General features: G+C 39.9%; 2 protein-coding genes across 2 annotated transcripts; both read left to right on the top strand.

The window, feature by feature from the left end:
- Window positions 1-860: 860 nt before the first annotated feature.
- On the top strand, window positions 861-13,018 carry LOC106906352 (uncharacterized). The gene is made up of 6 exons (XM_088009973.1): window positions 861-2,951; window positions 3,480-3,975; window positions 4,473-5,106; window positions 6,217-7,707; window positions 9,172-9,247; window positions 10,818-13,018. Exons 1-6 carry the CDS (start codon window positions 1,737-1,739, stop codon window positions 12,591-12,593), a joined length of 5,688 nt encoding a protein of 1,895 aa, XP_087866099.1. The 5' UTR covers window positions 861-1,736; the 3' UTR covers window positions 12,594-13,018.
- Window positions 13,019-13,369: 351 nt separating this feature from the next.
- Window positions 13,370-17,838, top strand: LOC106906354 (uncharacterized). The gene is made up of 2 exons (XM_014971600.2): window positions 13,370-13,713; window positions 15,299-17,838. The coding sequence occupies exons 1-2, from the start codon at window positions 13,533-13,535 to the stop codon at window positions 17,341-17,343; spliced, it is 2,226 nt and encodes a 741-aa protein (XP_014827086.2). The 5' UTR covers window positions 13,370-13,532; the 3' UTR covers window positions 17,344-17,838.
- Window positions 17,839-18,241: the final 403 nt, after the last annotated feature.

Below are 18,241 nucleotides of genomic sequence, written 5' to 3'. Positions count from 1 at the left end.
GTGGCGACATAAAATGTATATTTTATTAGCGGCCCCCTTGATAGAGGCACAAGGTACGTTTATTTTGTAACTTGGATATTTCTAATATTTATTAATTGTCTGCTACAACAACATTCTTTCTAGCCAAAAATGATGTATGCTTTTTCCAAAACACGAGAAGGTGTAAAGGGGGAAAAAAGTTTGCTTTTTATTTACATGAAAAAAAGATATGTTATGTGCAAAGTTATTCATACACTTAACAATAATCAATGGAAAATGTTCTATTGGTTAGTACAGCAACCAATAATGTAGGATATTACAGACTCCCATAGTGGATGTCTCTGCTGCCTGGTATTTTTGTTACTTCGCAAAATTTCAAAGAAATAGAAATTAAATCTAATTTAATTGGTAAAAGTTATGTTTCATTGTGTTGTTACGTTGTTGGTAAAAGTTATGTTTCATCAATGACAAACTACCGTTTCTGGACACTACGTGGCTGAATATTCTATCTTTGAACATTCAAATGTAAAAACAGTCTTTTTAAATCACTGTAACTGTTTAACGAAGTGGAATCACCTCAGCTACACACCTAAATAATACATATAAATGTAAATGCATAATTATGAATTTAAAAAAAATATAAGGGAGAACTTTTGTTTAGTAAAGAGTAAAATATTTATTTCTGTCTCCTGCTCTGTTCACCATCCAATCCAGTAGGAGTCAGTAATGGGCCTTTGAAATGAACCCGAGCGGAAGATTTTGTTTCCGGGTGAAATTTCTCTCCATGTTCTGCAGCGATACGCTTTGGGAGGAACAACGCGCCAGCGTCGTTACTTTGTTTTATTTTTTTTGTGTTACTTTGAGGAAAGAGTAGGTGAGTGTTATGTAGACTGAGTGTCTTCAGTTCATCTTCAGATATATTTCATTAAGCAGTAGTTAAGATCCACACTATATAAAGAAATCATCGTCGAGTTCGAGGAAGAGCTCGACGGACACTAGATAATCTACCGAACAGATTTGAAACACCGGTGTTGAGAACATTTAGGAGAAGTTGTTGAATGCAGTTCCGATGTTTTTGTTCTCGCCTGTTTTCCGTCTCAGATTATTAATATACGAGTTTTCGTGAGGGTTTCAGAGATGGATTAAACAATTTTGTGCCACTTACGACTTGGAAGTAAAACAATAACACCCCTGGAAGTTGTTATTGCGAATACCAAAGTCTCCGTTCGCTGAGCAATGTGCTTGGTATCCAATATGGCTGCCCGTCTACAGTCTGCGGTGTTAGTTTGCTGTTTATTAGTGTTTTTGATGGCTTATTTAGCATTAAACCGATTACACGCATATTAAGCTAATATCTAGTTTTTAACAAATTCCCCAAAGTGTTTTGTCTCCAGAAAATGGAGGCAATATCGGGATTGTGTTGCTAACATTAGCCACCCTTCATCTACATTGGAATGGTTAGACATGTTTCATACGGTATATTAGCAAGAATGAAAGGCTAAATATGAAATAATATAAAGTTGTAAGTAACCAGTAATATGAAACCTGTTTGACTTGCGTTGGACCATGCGGCTTATGCGAAGGTGCGACTTTTCTGTGTGTTTTTCTTTGACCGCCAGGGGGCTCTTTAGCAGGAAGTGAATCATAGGACGTCGAAGTTGGAAATCAAAGAAGAAAGCTCCGGTTTTCATTTAGCACAAACACGAGCTAGCAACAGGCACAAAGGAGCTTTTCTTTCAAACTCATACCCCTTCATTATGGAAATCACACGAAGAACTTCATATGATGCTGCTTTTAAGTTGAAGGCTATCGACCTGGCAGTACTGGAGGGAAATAGAGCCGCTGCACTTAAACTCGGCGTGAATGAATCAATGATTCGGCGTTGGAGACAGCAGCAGGTAGAACTCACTAAATGCCAAAAGACGAGAAAGGCTTTCAGAGGACAAGAAAGCAGGTGGCCTGAACTTGAAGATGTTCTTGAGGATTGGGTAAATACTCAGAGAGCAGGCGGCCGAGGTGTATCCACCTTGCAAATCCGGCTGAATGCCAAATCAATTGCCCGCCAAATGAATATTGACAATTTTAATGGAGGACCGTCCTGGTGTTTGAGATTTATGAGAAGAAAGAACCTGTCCATCAGGGCAGAGACACCTCTCTTTCAGCAACTCCCCCTGGACTACCAGGAAAAAGTTACAAATTTCCGACAATTTGTTGAAGCAAAGATCGTGGAGAACGCCATCGGACCAGACAACATTATAAATATGGGTGAAGTGCCATTGACATTTGACATGTCTCTGACCAAGACGTGTGCATCATCCATTTCGGAGAAAACCAACGGACACGAGAGGACAAATTTCACTTGTGTCCTGGGCTGCACCGCTTCTGGACAAAAGCTCCCCCCGATGGTGATTTTCAAGCGCAAAACTATGCCGAAAGACCAACTCTCGAAGGACATTGTAGTTAAAGTCAACCAGAGAGGACGGCTATCAGAATATCTGATGAAGGAGTGGCTAACGGAGTGCTACGGAAAGCGCTCAGGAGGATTTTTTCGCAGGAAAAAAGCGCTGCTTGTTTTGAACAGTATGAGGGCCCATATCACCGATTCGGTGAAAGCAGCCATCAAAAGAACCAGCTCAATTCCCGCTGTTATTCCTAGAGGTACAGAAAAGTATTTGCAACCCCTTGACATCAGTGTGAATCGGGCATTTAAAGCAGCATTCAGGGGTGAAAGGAAGGCTTGGATGAGTAGCGGGGATAAATCCTTCACAGAAACTGGCCGAATGCGAAGAGCGTCATTTTCTGAGGTCTGTCAGTGGATCCTAGCAGCGTGGAGCAGAATGAATGAATCCACCATCATCAGTGGGTTCCGAAAGGCCGGACTGCTGCGTGAAGAGGGCACCACAGCTTCAGAGCCAGCTTTACCCCGGGATGACTGCAACACGGAGAGTAACACTGACATAGAGACAGAAAAGGTATGTGACGAAGCTGTTCACCTCCGACACTGGAGAAGATGACTTCAGGAGGAAGATGAATGAGCCAATCAATAACTTTTCTGTTTTGTTTCATCAGCACTTTTACTGTGTTACAGGCACCGTTCGGAAACTACCGTAATCACTTCAGTTAAAACTAAACTTTGCAACTTTTTCAACCTTAATAAATTTGTTTACAAATTAATGTGATGGTGAATTGACCTGTTATGACTCAAATTTTGGGTTGTCTGCCCCCTCTGCTGCATCGTTGTGGAAAACCGAGAGCGCCAGAGGTTTTTTTTTTTTTTTTTTACTTTATGGGTGCGGCTTATAGTGAGGAGTGCTCTATAGTCCAGAATATACGGTACTATGCAGCTATATCTGCTGTGTACTTGTTGATCCACTGTATTTATATGCATATTGTTTAATGTTGTGGTGCTAAATAATGCATAGACTAATGACAGTGTGGTTTATTTGACCTACTATAATGTGCTTTTTTATTTTTTCCTGTTTTCCTTTCTACAACTATAGTATTATGTTGAAATGGAGCAGCTCAGCAAGCAAGAGAGGGACTTCAGTTCGCACCAGAAGAAAGCAGAACCTCTGCAGATTAAAGAAGAGCAAGACGGGGCAGAACATCAACGGATGAGAGGGGACCAGGAGGAACGAAATCCCCCAGACCTTAAAGAAGAGCAGCAGGAGTTTGAAGCTTCCCAAATAAAAGAGGAAGACGAGGAACTCTGTGTCAGTCAGGATGAAGATCATCTTCTGCTGAAGTGGAAGACGTATACCTTTGAGGTTTCTCCTGTAAACGAAGAAAAATACCACCTTGAACCAGACGGGAACCAACTGGACCTCCAGGATGCTGCTGAAGCTGAGAACCAGGTTCAGGAAGAAAACGACTCGCAGTTAAAGCAAGACGACGATCTGGAGCCAAATGGGAAATATTGGAAAAGTCTGTTCTCTGGAGAAATGCATGATGGGTTTTTTCCTCAAGATGGCAGGAAACGCAGGAGGATCCACACAGGTGAGTTACTTTCCCATTTTTGTGGAAAATCTTACAAAAAATATTTACTTGTCATATGACAATAAAATATATGTTTTTATATAACCTATGATTTTTTTAACTAACATGATCTAGTACAGACACACTACTACCAGTGTGTTTGTACACGACTCATACAGGCTGCATGTCACAAACACATTCACTAATCCTCTAATATTTTGTTTAACCTTCTTTGCTAACTTTGAAAATGTTTAGTGCAATTAGCTTTCCCTAAATTAAGTTTTACAGACAAATCCTAAAGCGCTATTTTAACTGTTTTGTAAACTTTCAGCTGAAAAAAAGTTTACCAAAGAAAAAAAAAATAATTTCGTTGAAGATGAGTTGTCGTGATTGGTTGACACAACGCGCCAACGGTGGTTAGCTTACCATGTGTCATGTGACAAGACGTGATTGTTCGACTCAGTGCTGGGAAGCTAAACGAAGCATTGTGTAACGCTGCAGTCTTCCGTTGTTTTCAGCTCGCTTACAAAGCGTTTATTTCGTGGATGATCCGCGTGTAGAAGAGGAGTCGACAACAGCGGCTGTAGGTGAGGCAAAGTTCGCTGAGGTTGAGAGCCTGGAGTCTCACCCGTGGCCCCACCTGAAGGACTACTTTTTTTTCGAGGCCAGGGATAAGTCCAACGAAAAAACCCTCCACTTCCAGTGCGTCCTGTGCCAACCCAAGAAGATCACCATCAAGGGACAAGCGAAGAGTCTGTACAATTTAAAGTCGCATATCAACCGGAAGCATCCGGCGCATGCCACCCAGTTCGAGGAGGACATTAAGGCCGGCTCTTCGCGTGGGAAACACAGGCTATCTGTTAGCAGCAGCGCTAGTAGCCAGTCATCACAGCCATGTGCAAAGAGAGCGCGGCAGCCCAGCTTTGGTGAGACTTCTTCCAAAACTGCTGGGACTGACGTCAGCCAGTCTATGGTGGACAAACAGATTGTGGACCTGTTTGTCCACAACTTGCTACCGTTACACGTGGTGGAGTCCCCCACCTTTGTTGGCCTGATAAAGATGCTGAACCCCAGCATGACGTCTATGTCCCGCCACATCCTGAGCAGGAGCATCTTGGCCAGCCACGATCAGCTGGAAGAGCATCTCATAAGGTAAGTTTTCTTATTTTTGGAATGGCGTACTTTATGGTTTAATGATTGTCTAGTTTGACCTTTATAAAACAACAGATTGGAGTGATGGGAGGAACGGTTTTTCTAAGTGTTTGAATTGTTTGACAGTGCAGTGAGAAAGCAAATCACACCAACTACAAACTCTACATTTGTAAACGGGTCATCAAATCGGACAGAGTCCACCAGACGACAATGTTTGAAAACAGTTTCAGTCAACCAACATTTATAGTCAGTCCCTATTAAGGTGGTTATTACTTCCTATTTTGTTTCATTAGGTGATGATGAAAACTCAAAACATTTGAATACATTTATTCAGTATATCGATTAATAGTCATTTACACCAAGCAGAAAGTTACAGAGCATAATAATAACGCGTCTACCACTATTGCAACAAAAACACTGAAATTAACCAATTAATATTTGTGTCAAATAATATACCAACAATACCAAGAAGGATGGTTTACACTGAAGATTGTATGTTTGTAAATGTGTTGGAATTAATCATTTAATAATTTAATCACATGGTGCTAAGATGAGATCAATAATTTCTATTCTGATAAATAAATAATATATGAAACATCAGAATCCATTTTATTGATGGTTTTATTTTGGATATTTAAAATATCTTCTTGTTCCAGTGTCAAGTTTTCTTTACAAAACTGAAGTTTATCTGAGAAGGTGAACTCGCATTATTACGTCATTATCAGTGTATTACTTGAAAATGGTCTCAAAACAACAATATTATTATTTATTGCATTAATTACTGGGTTGATTTATCGTTTGGTAAGATTTATTGCAACAGGCTCATTCATAGGGTTGAAGTTTTAGGCTTCAAACTCACAAGTGTATTTCGTTTCTCGTATTATTAATAAACAAACTCTTTAACCTGTTCAACAGTCTAATTTTATTTTTTAATTGGTAACCGGTCATTGATTTTGCTGTGAGGCTAAGCAAACATGGCGGCATGAGTGAAACGTAACTTACATGGAGACGCAGATAAGAGATTAGTTTCTGATTTGATAATATTGTGCTCCAGTTTATGTACACAGTGTGAATTTATGTTAAATATTAATTTTTTGTTTTTAAATGCAGATTGCTTGAGGACATCCCCTGGGTTGCCACCACTGCGGACTGCTGGTCGGCCCACAACAAGTCCTACCTGGGCATGACGGCACATTGGCTGGACCCCAAGACTCGCGCAAGACGGCACGCGCTCCTGGCCTGCACTCGGGTCAGAGGTCATCACTCCTCCGACGTTCTCGCCCAGGCCATGCTAGACACCCATTCCAAGTTCAATCTGCAAGACAAAGTGACCAGAACCACGACGGACAACGGCAAAAACTTTGTGAAGGCGTTTGTGCAGTTCGGTGCAGAAGCCGAGTTCTTGCCAAACATTCCTGAAGCCGCTGCCGAGTCGGAAGAAGATTGGATCCAGGACGTGGATCCTGAGGCCGGAGGCGTGGAGTACATCTCCGTTGATGCCACCCTTGACAAGTCCAGCAGCCTGGGCCTTAAACTGCCGGTGCACATGAAGTGCGCCGCTCATACCTTTAATTTGGTAGCCAGCGTGGATGCCAGCGAGGCTCTGAACTGCACCCTGTTCAGGTCAGCCTACAGGAAGGCCATGTCCAAAGCCCGGGCGCTGTGGTGCCTGCAGAGCCGCAGCACGGTGGCAGCAGCCTGCATATTTGAAGCGTTTAAGAGGAGGTTGGCGGTCCCCGACGGTACCAGATGGAACTCAACTTACAACTCTGTTGTAGTCCTCAACGGCCTGCTTGAGAAAAGCAGGGATGCTGTGAACAGGGTGATGACGCAGCTGAAGCTGCAGACCTTCACCAGCTCTGATGTCGGCTTCCTGAGTGAATACGTCCAGGTGATGTGTAACGTCGCCAAGGCTTTGGATAAAATCCAGGGGGAGGACCAGGCCTACCTCGGTAGCCTTCTGCCAACAGTCGCGGCCACCGTGATGAGGCTGAAGGAGGTCAAGTTAAAGCGTCTGCTGCACTGCGGTCCTCTGGTGGACGCCATACTGGCAGGCATCTCTAAAAGGTTTGGGCCACTCCTGGAGGACCTGGAGTGCCAGCTGGCTGCTGCCTTCCACCCCAAGTTTCGTCTGTTCTGGTTGGAGCAGTTCAACAACAGCCAGGTTGGCAGAGTGACCAAAGCAATGGAGGCGGTCGTACAGACGGCCCTGAGCGCGCTCAGTGAGGAGGGCAGCAACACCTCCAGCAACGAGGAGGAGGAAGGGGAGGAGGAAGATGACTTCTTCAGCAACATCACTCGGTCCTGTGACGACAGGAGCCACAGGTCGCTGAAGTGGAAGGCTCAGAACCTGGTGAAGACCTGGCTGGAGGCCGGATCCAAGGACGCTATGACGGATCGGGCCTTTCTGGGAGAACAGGTCCTGATCGACTTGTTCACCAAATACAACACACCCGTCCCGTCCAGCGCCGCCGTCTGGCACCTGTTCTGTCAAAGCCACGACATTCTGAGGGCCGGCGTGTCGGATGTTGGCTTTGAGAGTCTGATGTTTATGAAGGGAAACCAGCATCACATGGATGACATGACCAAGGCCCAGTTAGAGTAGCTGCCCTGCAAAAACACAAAATGCTTTTACCAACTTTGGTCTATTTCTAGTCCAAGTATGTTTCTAAGCTTGAAATAAGACAAAACTAACTTATACGTAACTTTTCAGCAAGCTAATGGAGCTGTTTTTTTGTTTTTAAGTCAATAATTTCTTGGTATTGATGAAAAAGTACCGGTACCACTGGCAGATTATTTCACTTAACATTTTTCTTGTGTTATAAGTGAAACTAGAACTTTTAACTTTTGTTTTTAGTACTCTGTTTACGCCATTTCACATATGCTTTTTGATTTGATGTTTTTAAGCGAGTAAAGCTGTTTTGTTTCATTTTATTCATCTTATGCTTGTAATCTTGTTGACTTTATGTTTTGTTTTAAACGGCAAATAAAGCGAGTAAAAACAGTTAAATTTCATTTTGTGTGCATCACCTGATCTTGGCATGATGTGTCTTTTTGTGAAAGTAAAAGATACCAAAATTAAAATTAGGGTCATTATCAATATCCTGTATTAAAATTGCAGTTATAGCCAATATTTAAAATTAAATACATATGATGTATTACAGGTGCAATCCTGGGAAATCTGAATCGATTCAAAATGCTCAAATTTATTTTAGTCTGCTTTAATTTTTTGTGAAAATGTAATTTGAATAATTTTTTTACTTAAGAAAATGCCTTACAGTAGAATTAACCTAATACTGATAATTTAAGTAACAGAGTCTAATATAAAACCCTTTTTTTGTTTCACGTTGTCCTCTCTTTAAACAGAATCTGCTCACCGTTTGAATTATTTGAAACTAAACTATTTGCTTCAGATTCTAAAGGTGGTGCAAATATATCATGCATTTCTATAAAAACGAGGCAAAAAACCCCAAAACATTTGTGACATCCCATCAGAAGTGTGGACATTTTAACAACAGATGTAGTTTATCAGTAATGTTGAAATTCTTTGTAGCTACGACTTTATTTACATGCATGAATAGCAACATTTTACCTCCATGTAACATAATTGGACATTTTTCTAGCTGTGGGATGTTTGGTGAAACATTAGTTTTACAAATCTCTTAACCTTTTGAGATATTCAGGCTTTTCTTAACATTGTTCAGAAAATAATTGAAAGTTTCGAATCTTCAGTAATGAAGAGATTTGGTGGAAAACTGGAGCCACGTTCTCCTTTTGCAGTAAATGTTTATTCTGTACCCAGAATGCATTGCTGCAGTTTAAAATCTACTTATGTCCTGTGTGGTTTTTGATTGAAGCCCTGCTGTGATCAATTAGGCAAAATCGGCAACAGAGTTGGTAAAACTCAACAGGTCTAAAACTGAAACAATGAGCGAAAAGTCAGTTCCAAAGACTCAGTTCAACCATACAGATACGTATGAAAAACAAACTAATTTGTCCCCGTTGTGTGATGTTGGTTTAAATGTACGTGTTGTTTTAATTATTTCTAAGTCACATTTTAACCAGCACCTTTCTGTGTCGATTAGACCGTCCCTCGTTGTTCAGAAGACAAACATCTAAACGTCAAAGCAGTGAAACACAGGTGAGGAAATTCACACACACAAATTGCTGAACAATGTTTTTAAAAAAGTATTCACCCCCTTGGAAGTTTTGCCACTTTTAACAATCAGTCATGATCAGTTAAATTTGACTTTTGCTACAGAAAAAATGAAAATTGAAACTGATTTCTACAAAGTAACTGAAATGTTAAACCTAAAATAATTCACTACATAAATATTTACACCATTCAAATTGGTATTTAGTAGCAGCACCGACTGTGTGGATATGTCTCAATCAGGCACATCTGGATGCTTTTTCCTCCATTCTTCCTGCTAAACTATTTAAGCGTTGTTAATCATACTCTGTGTTGCGCTGCTCATCCCCACTAGGTCTCTGCTACGCTACAGCTAGCGCATCCTGTAGTGGTTGCTAGCTAGCATAGCCATGTATGATGTCAATAAATGGTTTTTTCTGTCACAATAAGTTGTTTTTCTACTATTAGAACAATTAGCAGCGAGGACATGAGATTGATTGACGGCACTAAGACCCTCCTCTTGGCTCTGGTTGGTTGTTTTTGGTCAGACGGCAATAGTAGCTCAGGGAGGAAGAGGAGATCAATGTTTTCACAAATTATCTCATATTGTCCCAAAATGAAAAAAATATAAAAACAAAAAACATTTTTTAAATAAAAGTTTAAAGTGATTTTTTGTAATTTTATTTGCCAAAACAACCAAATTTTGTTGACCATGACTGATTTGTAAAACAATAAAATAATTTGCCTGTTGTAAATAACAGGCAAATAAGAAAACAAGTCATTTTGTTAAAATCACTCCATTTCTATAAAAAGTTTTTTTATACAACTTTGTGCAACAGTACAATAAAAACTGAATACTGCAGATTTGTACCTCTACTTTTAATAATAATAATTCATTTTATTTGCATAGCGCTTTTCTAAACACACAGAAATCAAGCTCCCGGATTTGCAGGGCAGGAAATCGATTGATTTTTACCCAGAAAGCACATGGGCAAAACCCATGAGTGAAACGGTCACTGGGACTGACTAGTATATATTCCATTGAGGGAATGTAACTTTAACATATTAATTTCTCATATGTTAACATAAAGGCTCGTTTTGAAGTATAAGCTGCTACTTACAGGCATTGCTTCCTGGAATGCGGTGTTCATAACAGACACGTGTGTTCATCTGCTCTACCACTAGCAAACTGATTAAATAACATAAAAGTCAAGCAGTTTCGTAAAAGTCCAACAGATGGCAGCAGTGCGCCTCACAGTTTACAGGACACACTTCCTGCTAAAGAGCCTCCTGGTGGTTGAAGAAAAATCCACATATAAACCGGAAAATACAATAAATGAAAAAAAAATCTGAATGCTCTCTGGTATTGTTCAGGGGGCCGGACCAAATGTGGAGGCCCGCGGGCCGTAGTTTGGGGACCCCTGATATATAAAGTGCACCGGATTATAAGGCGCACTGTCGGCTTTTGAGGAAAATGAAGGTTTTTAGATGTGCCTTATAGTCCAGAAAATACGATAATCATATTTAAAACCAGAACCTAATCATCATTATCATCATCATCATCACCTGCTCTCTGCAGGACAGCAGGATTCGAACCAGAGTCCCACCAGTGGAAAGTGATGACAGCTGCCTCAGCGACAGCGACGACAGCGATGAGGACAACAGACCAAAACCAAGTGATGAAAGCAGCAGTGACGAAGAGTCCGACGGCAGCAACGATCCAGCTGCCAGCACCAGCGCCGCTGCACCCTGCGCTCGGTTGGCCTCTGTTGAAGCGAGACGATGGCGAAGGTTGTCGTGGGAGACGGTGCAGTCAGAGGACTCTGCGAAAGACGTCCCGACGTGGCGAGGTTCTCTTCCCGCGTCTGATGAAATTGTAGAAATCAGAGAACCCATTCAGTACTTCCGGGACTTCTTCGACACGGATCTTCTGGATACTATTGTAGAACAAAGCAATCTGTATTTCATTCAGGAAAGCACACGCAATCGTTACACTGGCCTCAAGCTGGATCGAAATGAACTCGAGCAGTTTATCGGGACTTTAGTGTACATGAGTATTCTACATCTTCCAAATTCGGGAATGTACTGGTCCAATGAGTGCCGAGTAGAGTATGTGGCTGATGTGATGACCCGGGAGAGATGGAAGAAGATTAAGGAGTTCCTTCATTTCAACGACAACAGCACCATGGCCGCCAACAGTGGAGACGCACTCTTCAAAATTAGGCCGGTTTTTGATTCACTTCTCCAAAAGTTTAACAGCCTCCCTAAAGATCAGATGCTGTGTATTGCTCAGCAAATGGTCCCTTTAAAATGTGATTCTAGTCTGGTGCAGTATATCCCCAAAAGGTCACGCGAATCGGGATACAAGATCTTCATGTTGTGTGATACAAAGGGCCTGATTCACTCGTTCGATGTATTCACAGGGAAAATGGATCCTCTACCTGGAGAACCAGACATCGGGACAAGTGGAAACATTGTCCTGAAGCTTACACAAGTCATCCATGGTTCTGCCAATCATCTTTTGTATTTTGACAGTCAGTTTACATCCTTTGATTTGTTTGCAGCTCTCACAAAGAAGGGGATACCAGCCCTTGGAGCTGTGGAGAAAAATGGCCTCCGAAGCTGCAGTTTTAGCACAGATCCTGAGTTGAAGAAGAAAGGATTGGGGTCGTTTGAAGAGAAGAGGGCTGCCGTCGACGATGTGGAAATAAGAGCAGTCAAGTGGTTTTACTACGGGGGGGTGACTGTTACTAGCACCTTTGCTAGTGCCCATCCTGTGGCCAACGTCCAAAAATGGAGCAGAAAGTTGAAGCAGAAACAATCAGTGGAATACCCAAACATCATCAGCCTGTACAACAAGTTTGTGGCCGGCATCCATGCTCTTGATGTGCTGATTACATCCTATCGCACCCAGATTAGGTCCAGAAAGTACCACCACAGGTTGTTTTGTCAGTTACTTGATATGGTCATTGTGAACAGCTGGCTGTTATACAAACGTGATTGTGAATCGTTGGGTATTCCAAGACGGAGGCAGAAGGACTTTCTTGCTTTTAGGGTTTCAGTTGCACAAGCTCTTTTTATGCAAGGCAAAGACCTGTCCAAGAAGAAGAGGGGATGGCCTTACTTTGACGTCGAAAGTGAATTTGAGAAGAAGAAACGTCGAGGCCCGGCTAAGGATATTCCGACACTGAAAGTGCGTTCAGACGCTGTCGGTCACTGGCCGGTGGTGGAGAGTGGACGGCAACGCTGCAAGATGCCTCAGTGTAAGGGCCAGACTGTCTTCAAATGTTCAAAGTGCAAAGTGCATCTGTGTCTCAAGAAGAACAAGAACTGTTTTCGACATTTTCACAAGTAACTCTTTATTTTGTTGGTTTTCTTTCTGCAAACAAGGTGACACCAATCCTCTTCTGTGATTGCAGCAAAAATGATTGAACATACGCTGATGTTCAACTTCCACAATCTGTTTCAACATCAATAAAATACTATACATACCAGAGACTAGAAAATGTATTTATTTACAATCACAGGGGAAGCTAAAATGCATAATTCCTAAATTTAGATCTGTTATACTCAGCAAATATTCATTTAAAATGAATTCAGCCGAGTAGCTTTTCCTTTTCTGATTCCTTGGTAGACTGTGATGAATTCTGAATAGTGTCTCTACGTGAATCCATGAGAGCAAATTGTATTTTATAGGACATGCTGAAATGAACACAGACGTTTGCTTGTTGAAAGCAGCGTATTGAATGTTGGTGTTTACATAAAATGAGTTTATACTGATGTGATTGCCGTCTTTTTTTTTTTATTATGCTGATTCCACGTATGAACAATACAGTACTATTTTCTGCTATAACCCATTATGTGAAAAATAAAGTAATAAAATTAATCTCTCACAAAGATAAATGTATGTGTGTGTATGAGAAATACCTCACATATTAATAAAACCTTTATTAAATTTCTAAAGGAAATGGAATTATATACAAGAATATAGTTTAAGTAGGTAAAATAGAACATTTAATGCCACCTGCCATAAATCCACAAATTAGAAAATTGCTGTTTTTATAAATGTAGATATGTATATGTAATGGATCTATATTTAAGTGTATGTATATATAGAATAAATTAAATCCTCATGAACCACACTGCTTACCAGTAGGTTGCGGTAATGCTTACCTAACGGCCTTTGTCAACCGACATTTAAACTCAAGAAGAAGAACTGTGAAGCTAGCAGTGTTAGCTTTCCTTCTACTTGGACTCAATCTAGAGTTTGACCATCTGCGGGCTGAATATGTGAATGTTTACAGCAATAATGTCTTCAGTCCAGCTAAAACGAGAGTTCATCAATGAGCAGTTAGGTCCTGCTGAAGAAACATTCACAGAGTTTAAGGAAATTATCGTGAAGGAGGAAGAGATGGACGATCAGCGCAGACTGCTGGATTTCGCTCGGACACCGCAGCTCACTTCACACCGAAAAGGTAAGAAACGCAAATGAAACCACCGTCTTGCTGATGACGGAGGATGTAGATTTCGGGTTTAAAGCGTTCATTTTGGGACATATCAGCGGAAATCAGGCAATGAAGCTGAAGTTGGCGTGTTGTTGTTTCAGCAAAAACGTCTACAGCAAAACTGCAATTTGTTTTACTACCGTGAGCATCTTTAGTCTGCTGTAATTTGGAAAGTACCAAGCTTAAACTCTTGCATTTCAGAGATTCATTGGGAAGGGGAAAAAAAAACTATATGATGACAGGACCCTCTGACATTAATTACCAAAAACTATAGCTTCTTTTACTGAATATATTTATTTCATTTACTCTGAGTTAATGTCCCAGAATAATCCTTAGATCATTTTGATGGATGCAACCACAAAAAAGTTGTTTTATTAATTTGTGTCATGAAGTGTAGCCTCAACAAAATGATTTTTAAATGCATTGTATATTTATATTTAGGTCAAAAGAGTTTAACAAATTCAAACCAGATTAAAAATATGAGAAGTGTGTCAAGTTCTTTCTAAATCAGAAAGGTGTAGAGCAAACTTGAGGTAATATAATAGCAAATAATGTATCCCAAAAAAAAGAGTATTTAAAACTTATTTGATTATAAAGGGTACATTTTGAAGTGTAATAAGTTAATATTACATTAACTTATTGCTATTTGTTTTATTTCCAATTTTGTTTTATTTAGTTTTCATTTTCATGAACGATATCATTTTTATATAATATATTATGTATTTAATAATTTTTTAAACTTGCTGACCATTTCATTGATTACACATTAATTTATTTTCTCCTGTAATATTTTCTCCCCTCCTGTTTTCACCTTTGTTTATTTACAGATTTGTTTCTGTTTCCCTCATCTTTTGTTTTTCCTTCTGACTCTTTGTAGGAGGTAAAGTGACAAAGTGGTAAGGGAGTCAATTTCTCTCTTATTGACCAACATCAAGATCCAATCTCTAAGTTGGGAAAGTTCTTATTTAAACATTTTTGATGCAATATTTACCACTTTATCTGCTTTATTGAGCCATTTAGTAATTTATATTTTCGTTGCCAATAAAGTCCTCTACATGAACAAAGAAGTTCTAAAAAGGGGATAGTTTATTGCAGAAATGTATTCCAGAAAGAGATAAAGCAGAGGAGAGAGAAAGAAAAGATGGAGGCAAGGGAACAATTTAAATCTAATAGTTTAATTATCTGTGATGCCAACTCAGCAAAGACAGAAGTCATGTGTTCGATTAAACTATTTAGGAAGTTTTTCAACAAAGTTGTTACTATTGAGACAAATGTAGCTGAGTAGGATGAGAATATGAAGCCAAAAGGGAATAGAGCCACATATACTGTTATGATGACAAATAGAAAAGAAAATTAAGAGGAACAGTGATTATAAAGGATGTATTTTTTTTTAAAACATACCATAGCTTTTAGACTACAATACATTCAGACTAAATTCATGTTTTCCAAAACATTTTAGGATTTAACCCTAAAGTTAGCTACTTATCAATTAAAGTTAAGTGTTTTTTTTTTAAACCCACAATAGAAAAACTTTCTCCTGTGTTTTTGTTTCCAGACGATCTACAGGATTATGTTTGGAAAGAGGAGGTTTCTTCTGACCAGCAGCTCTGGAAACGGGAGAGTGATTCCAGTTTGGACCAGGAGGAACCAGAACCTCTGCAGATGAAAGAAGAGCAGCAAGAGACAGAACATCCTTGGACTAAAGAGGAAGTATTGGAGATCTACATAGGTGAGCATGAAGACCAACTTGAACTGAAGCAGGAGAATGAAGACACATTTATGGTGACTTCAAATGATGAAGAAAAGAGCCACATTAAACCAGAACCAGTCAGGAACCAAGTCATCTCTCAGGACTTCAGTGAATCTGAGAACCAGGATCAAGAAGGAAACCATCATAACGACTCAGAATCCAAGCAAGATAAAGCACAGAAACTAGATAAGAGCTATCTGAAAACCACAAAGAGTAACAACTGTGACAATTCAAAACCCAGAAGGGACATTTTTACTCAAAATAGTAACTTGACCCAGCAGTTGAAAAGGCAGATAGGTGAGAAGCGTTTTCCATGTACAACATGTGGAAAATGTTTTATAAAAAAAGGACACTTAATAGTTCACATGAGAATTCACACAGGTGAGAGACCTTTCAAGTGTCTGTCCTGTGGAAAAAGCTTCACTAAAAAATCAGTTCTTGATGAACATGTCAGAATTCACTCAGGTGAGAAGCCTTTCTCTTGTATGATTTGTGGCAAAAGTTTTGGCCGAAAATGTAATTTGACTTATCACATGATGCTTCACACAGATGAAAGGCCTTATACCTGCAATACCTGTGAAAAGACTTTCAAATCAAAAGTTTCATTGAATGATCACATGAGGATTCACACAGACGAGAAGCCATTTTTGTGCGTGACCTGTGGGGAAGGGTTTATTCGAAAATGCCAATTAATAGTTCACATTAGAACTCACACTGGCGAGAAGCCTTTTAAATGTCAGTCCTGTGGAAAAAGCTTCATTACAAAGTCTGATTTGAATAAGCATGTCAGAATTCACACAGGTGAGAAGCCTTTTAAATGTCTGTACTGTGGAAAAAGCTTTACTAGAAAATCAGATTTTAATAAGCACATCACAATTCACACAGGTGAGAAACCTTTTAAATGTCTGTACTGTGGTAAAAGCTTCATAAGAAAATCAGATTTTAATAGGCACGTCAGAATTCACACAGGTGCGAAGCTTCTCTCTTGTACGATTTGTGAGAAAACTTTCAATGAAAAGGCTCATTTGACCAATCACATGAGGCGTCACACAGATGAAAGACCTTTTACCTGTAATATCTGCGAAAAAACTTTCAGAGCAAGAAGCTCACTAACTGAACATATGACAGTTCACACAGGCGAGAAGCGCTTTTTGTGTGTTACCTGTGGAGAACGGTTTAATCGAAAAGGCCAGTTAGTGGTTCACATTAGAAGACACACAGGTGAGAAGCCCTTTCTGTGTGGGTTCTGTGGAAAAGCTTTCCATCATAGCCACACCTTAAGAGTTCACTTCATGGCTCACACATTAGAGACTCATTTTCAATGTACGACATGTGGAAAAAGTTACGAAGAAAAAGTCAATTTCACAATTCACATGAGGACTCACACAGAGGAGAAGTCCTCGTCTTGTACGATTTGTGGCGAACAATTTGCTCAAAAGGGGGATTTGTCTGATCACGTGAGAATTCACACAGATGAAAAACCTTTTCCCTGTGATGCGTGTGAAAAAACCTTCAGATCTAAAGACGCATTGAATAAACACCAGAGAGTTCACACGGGTGAGAAGCCGTTCTTTTGTGTGATTTGTGGCAAAGGTTTTTCTCAAAAAGTGCATTTGACTAATCACGTGAGGATTCACACAGATGAAAGGCCGTTTCCCTGTGATGTCTGCGAAAAAACTTTCAGAAGAAAAGACTTACTGAATAGACACATGAGGGTTCACACAGGCGAGAAGCCATTTTTGTGCAAGACATGTGGAAAAGCATTTTGCCACAGCAGTAGCTTAAAAACTCATTTCATAACTCACACAGATGAGAAACCTTTTCAATGTGTTGCGTGCGAAAAAAGTTAACTTAGAAAAACAGATTTGATACGTCACATGAGAACTCACTCTGACGAGTCTAAGTGAGAACACTCTAGAACAGGGGAACCCAAATTCGGCCTTCCGGGGCCGGCATCCTACATGTTTTAGTTCTCTCCCTGGTGGTAATGTCAACCTTTTCACCGTGTCGGTGTTCTTCTTAGGCCTTCTAATGAGTCATCATTTGATCCAGTTTTGCATTCGTTACATAAAATTACAAACAGAAATGTTGAACAAGTTGTCAAAGTTTCATGCATTTTTTTTTGTTATGATTCATTCCTGAAAAATTAAAATTAAATTATTTTCTCTCAAGTGAACCTCTTCTTTTACAGATGATATTCTTTATAGTGGTGCACAGCTTTACCCAAAGGCTGCTCCCTTTGGGTAAAGCCTTATGTTTGTTGTAAATACAGTAAGTTTGTACTTTACTTTTGAACAGTGCAGTGAATTGCAATGAGCATATGAATTAAAAATGTAAGACATGTATTTGATGTCTTGTGCTCATTTACCTCACTAACTGTAGATCTCATTTGTCTGTGCAAATTATATTTAGTGGTGTCAAGCAGGTACTGTTTAACCAGATTGGACTTTTTTTGCATTGGAAAACACTTTCAGAGTGAACTGTCACAATGAAAACATGACAAATCCATTTTACAATATTTTTAATAAAGAATGGTGTCTAGATTTTAGCAAGTGATGCTGTTGCACTTTGTGTTAATTGTTTTGAGAAATGCACTAGCTGTGGTGCAAACCTTAATGAGAGAAAAGCAACCAAGCTACTGAGGAAAAATTGCAGAACTGAAACGTCCTCAGTCGGCAGAACTTTTTCACGTTTGGTTACATATTTTAGAAGTAAATTATTTTTGAAGCAGGGAAAATGCAACAGGCT

Source organism: Poecilia mexicana, unplaced genomic scaffold (genome assembly GCF_051168715.1).
Source record: "Poecilia mexicana isolate PSO_F unplaced genomic scaffold, ASM5116871v1 scaffold_11, whole genome shotgun sequence".
NCBI classification, from domain to species: domain Eukaryota; kingdom Metazoa; phylum Chordata; class Actinopteri; order Cyprinodontiformes; family Poeciliidae; genus Poecilia; species Poecilia mexicana.
Note: the sequence above shows the minus strand (reverse complement) of the source record. Positions and strands in the feature narration are given on the sequence as shown.

What these genes read in the sequence shown, in the direction of transcription:
- LOC106906352 (XM_088009973.1), top strand. Translation starts at nt 1,737, where the DNA reads ATGGAAATCACACGAAGAACTTCATATGATGCTGCTTTTAAGTTGAAG. An exon ending in ATGACCAAGGCCCAGTTAGA is followed by an intron (nt 7,708 to 9,171) that starts GTAGCTGCCCTG and finishes CATTTTAACCAG; the next exon opens with CACCTTTCTGTGTCGATTAG. An exon ending in GTCAAAGCAGTGAAACACAG is followed by an intron (nt 9,248 to 10,817) that starts GTGAGGAAATTC and finishes TGCTCTCTGCAG; the next exon opens with GACAGCAGGATTCGAACCAG.
- LOC106906354 (XM_014971600.2), top strand. Translation starts at nt 13,533, where the DNA reads ATGTTTACAGCAATAATGTCTTCAGTCCAGCTAAAACGAGAGTTCATC. An exon ending in GCTCACTTCACACCGAAAAG is followed by an intron (nt 13,714 to 15,298) that starts GTAAGAAACGCA and finishes TTTTGTTTCCAG; the next exon opens with ACGATCTACAGGATTATGTT.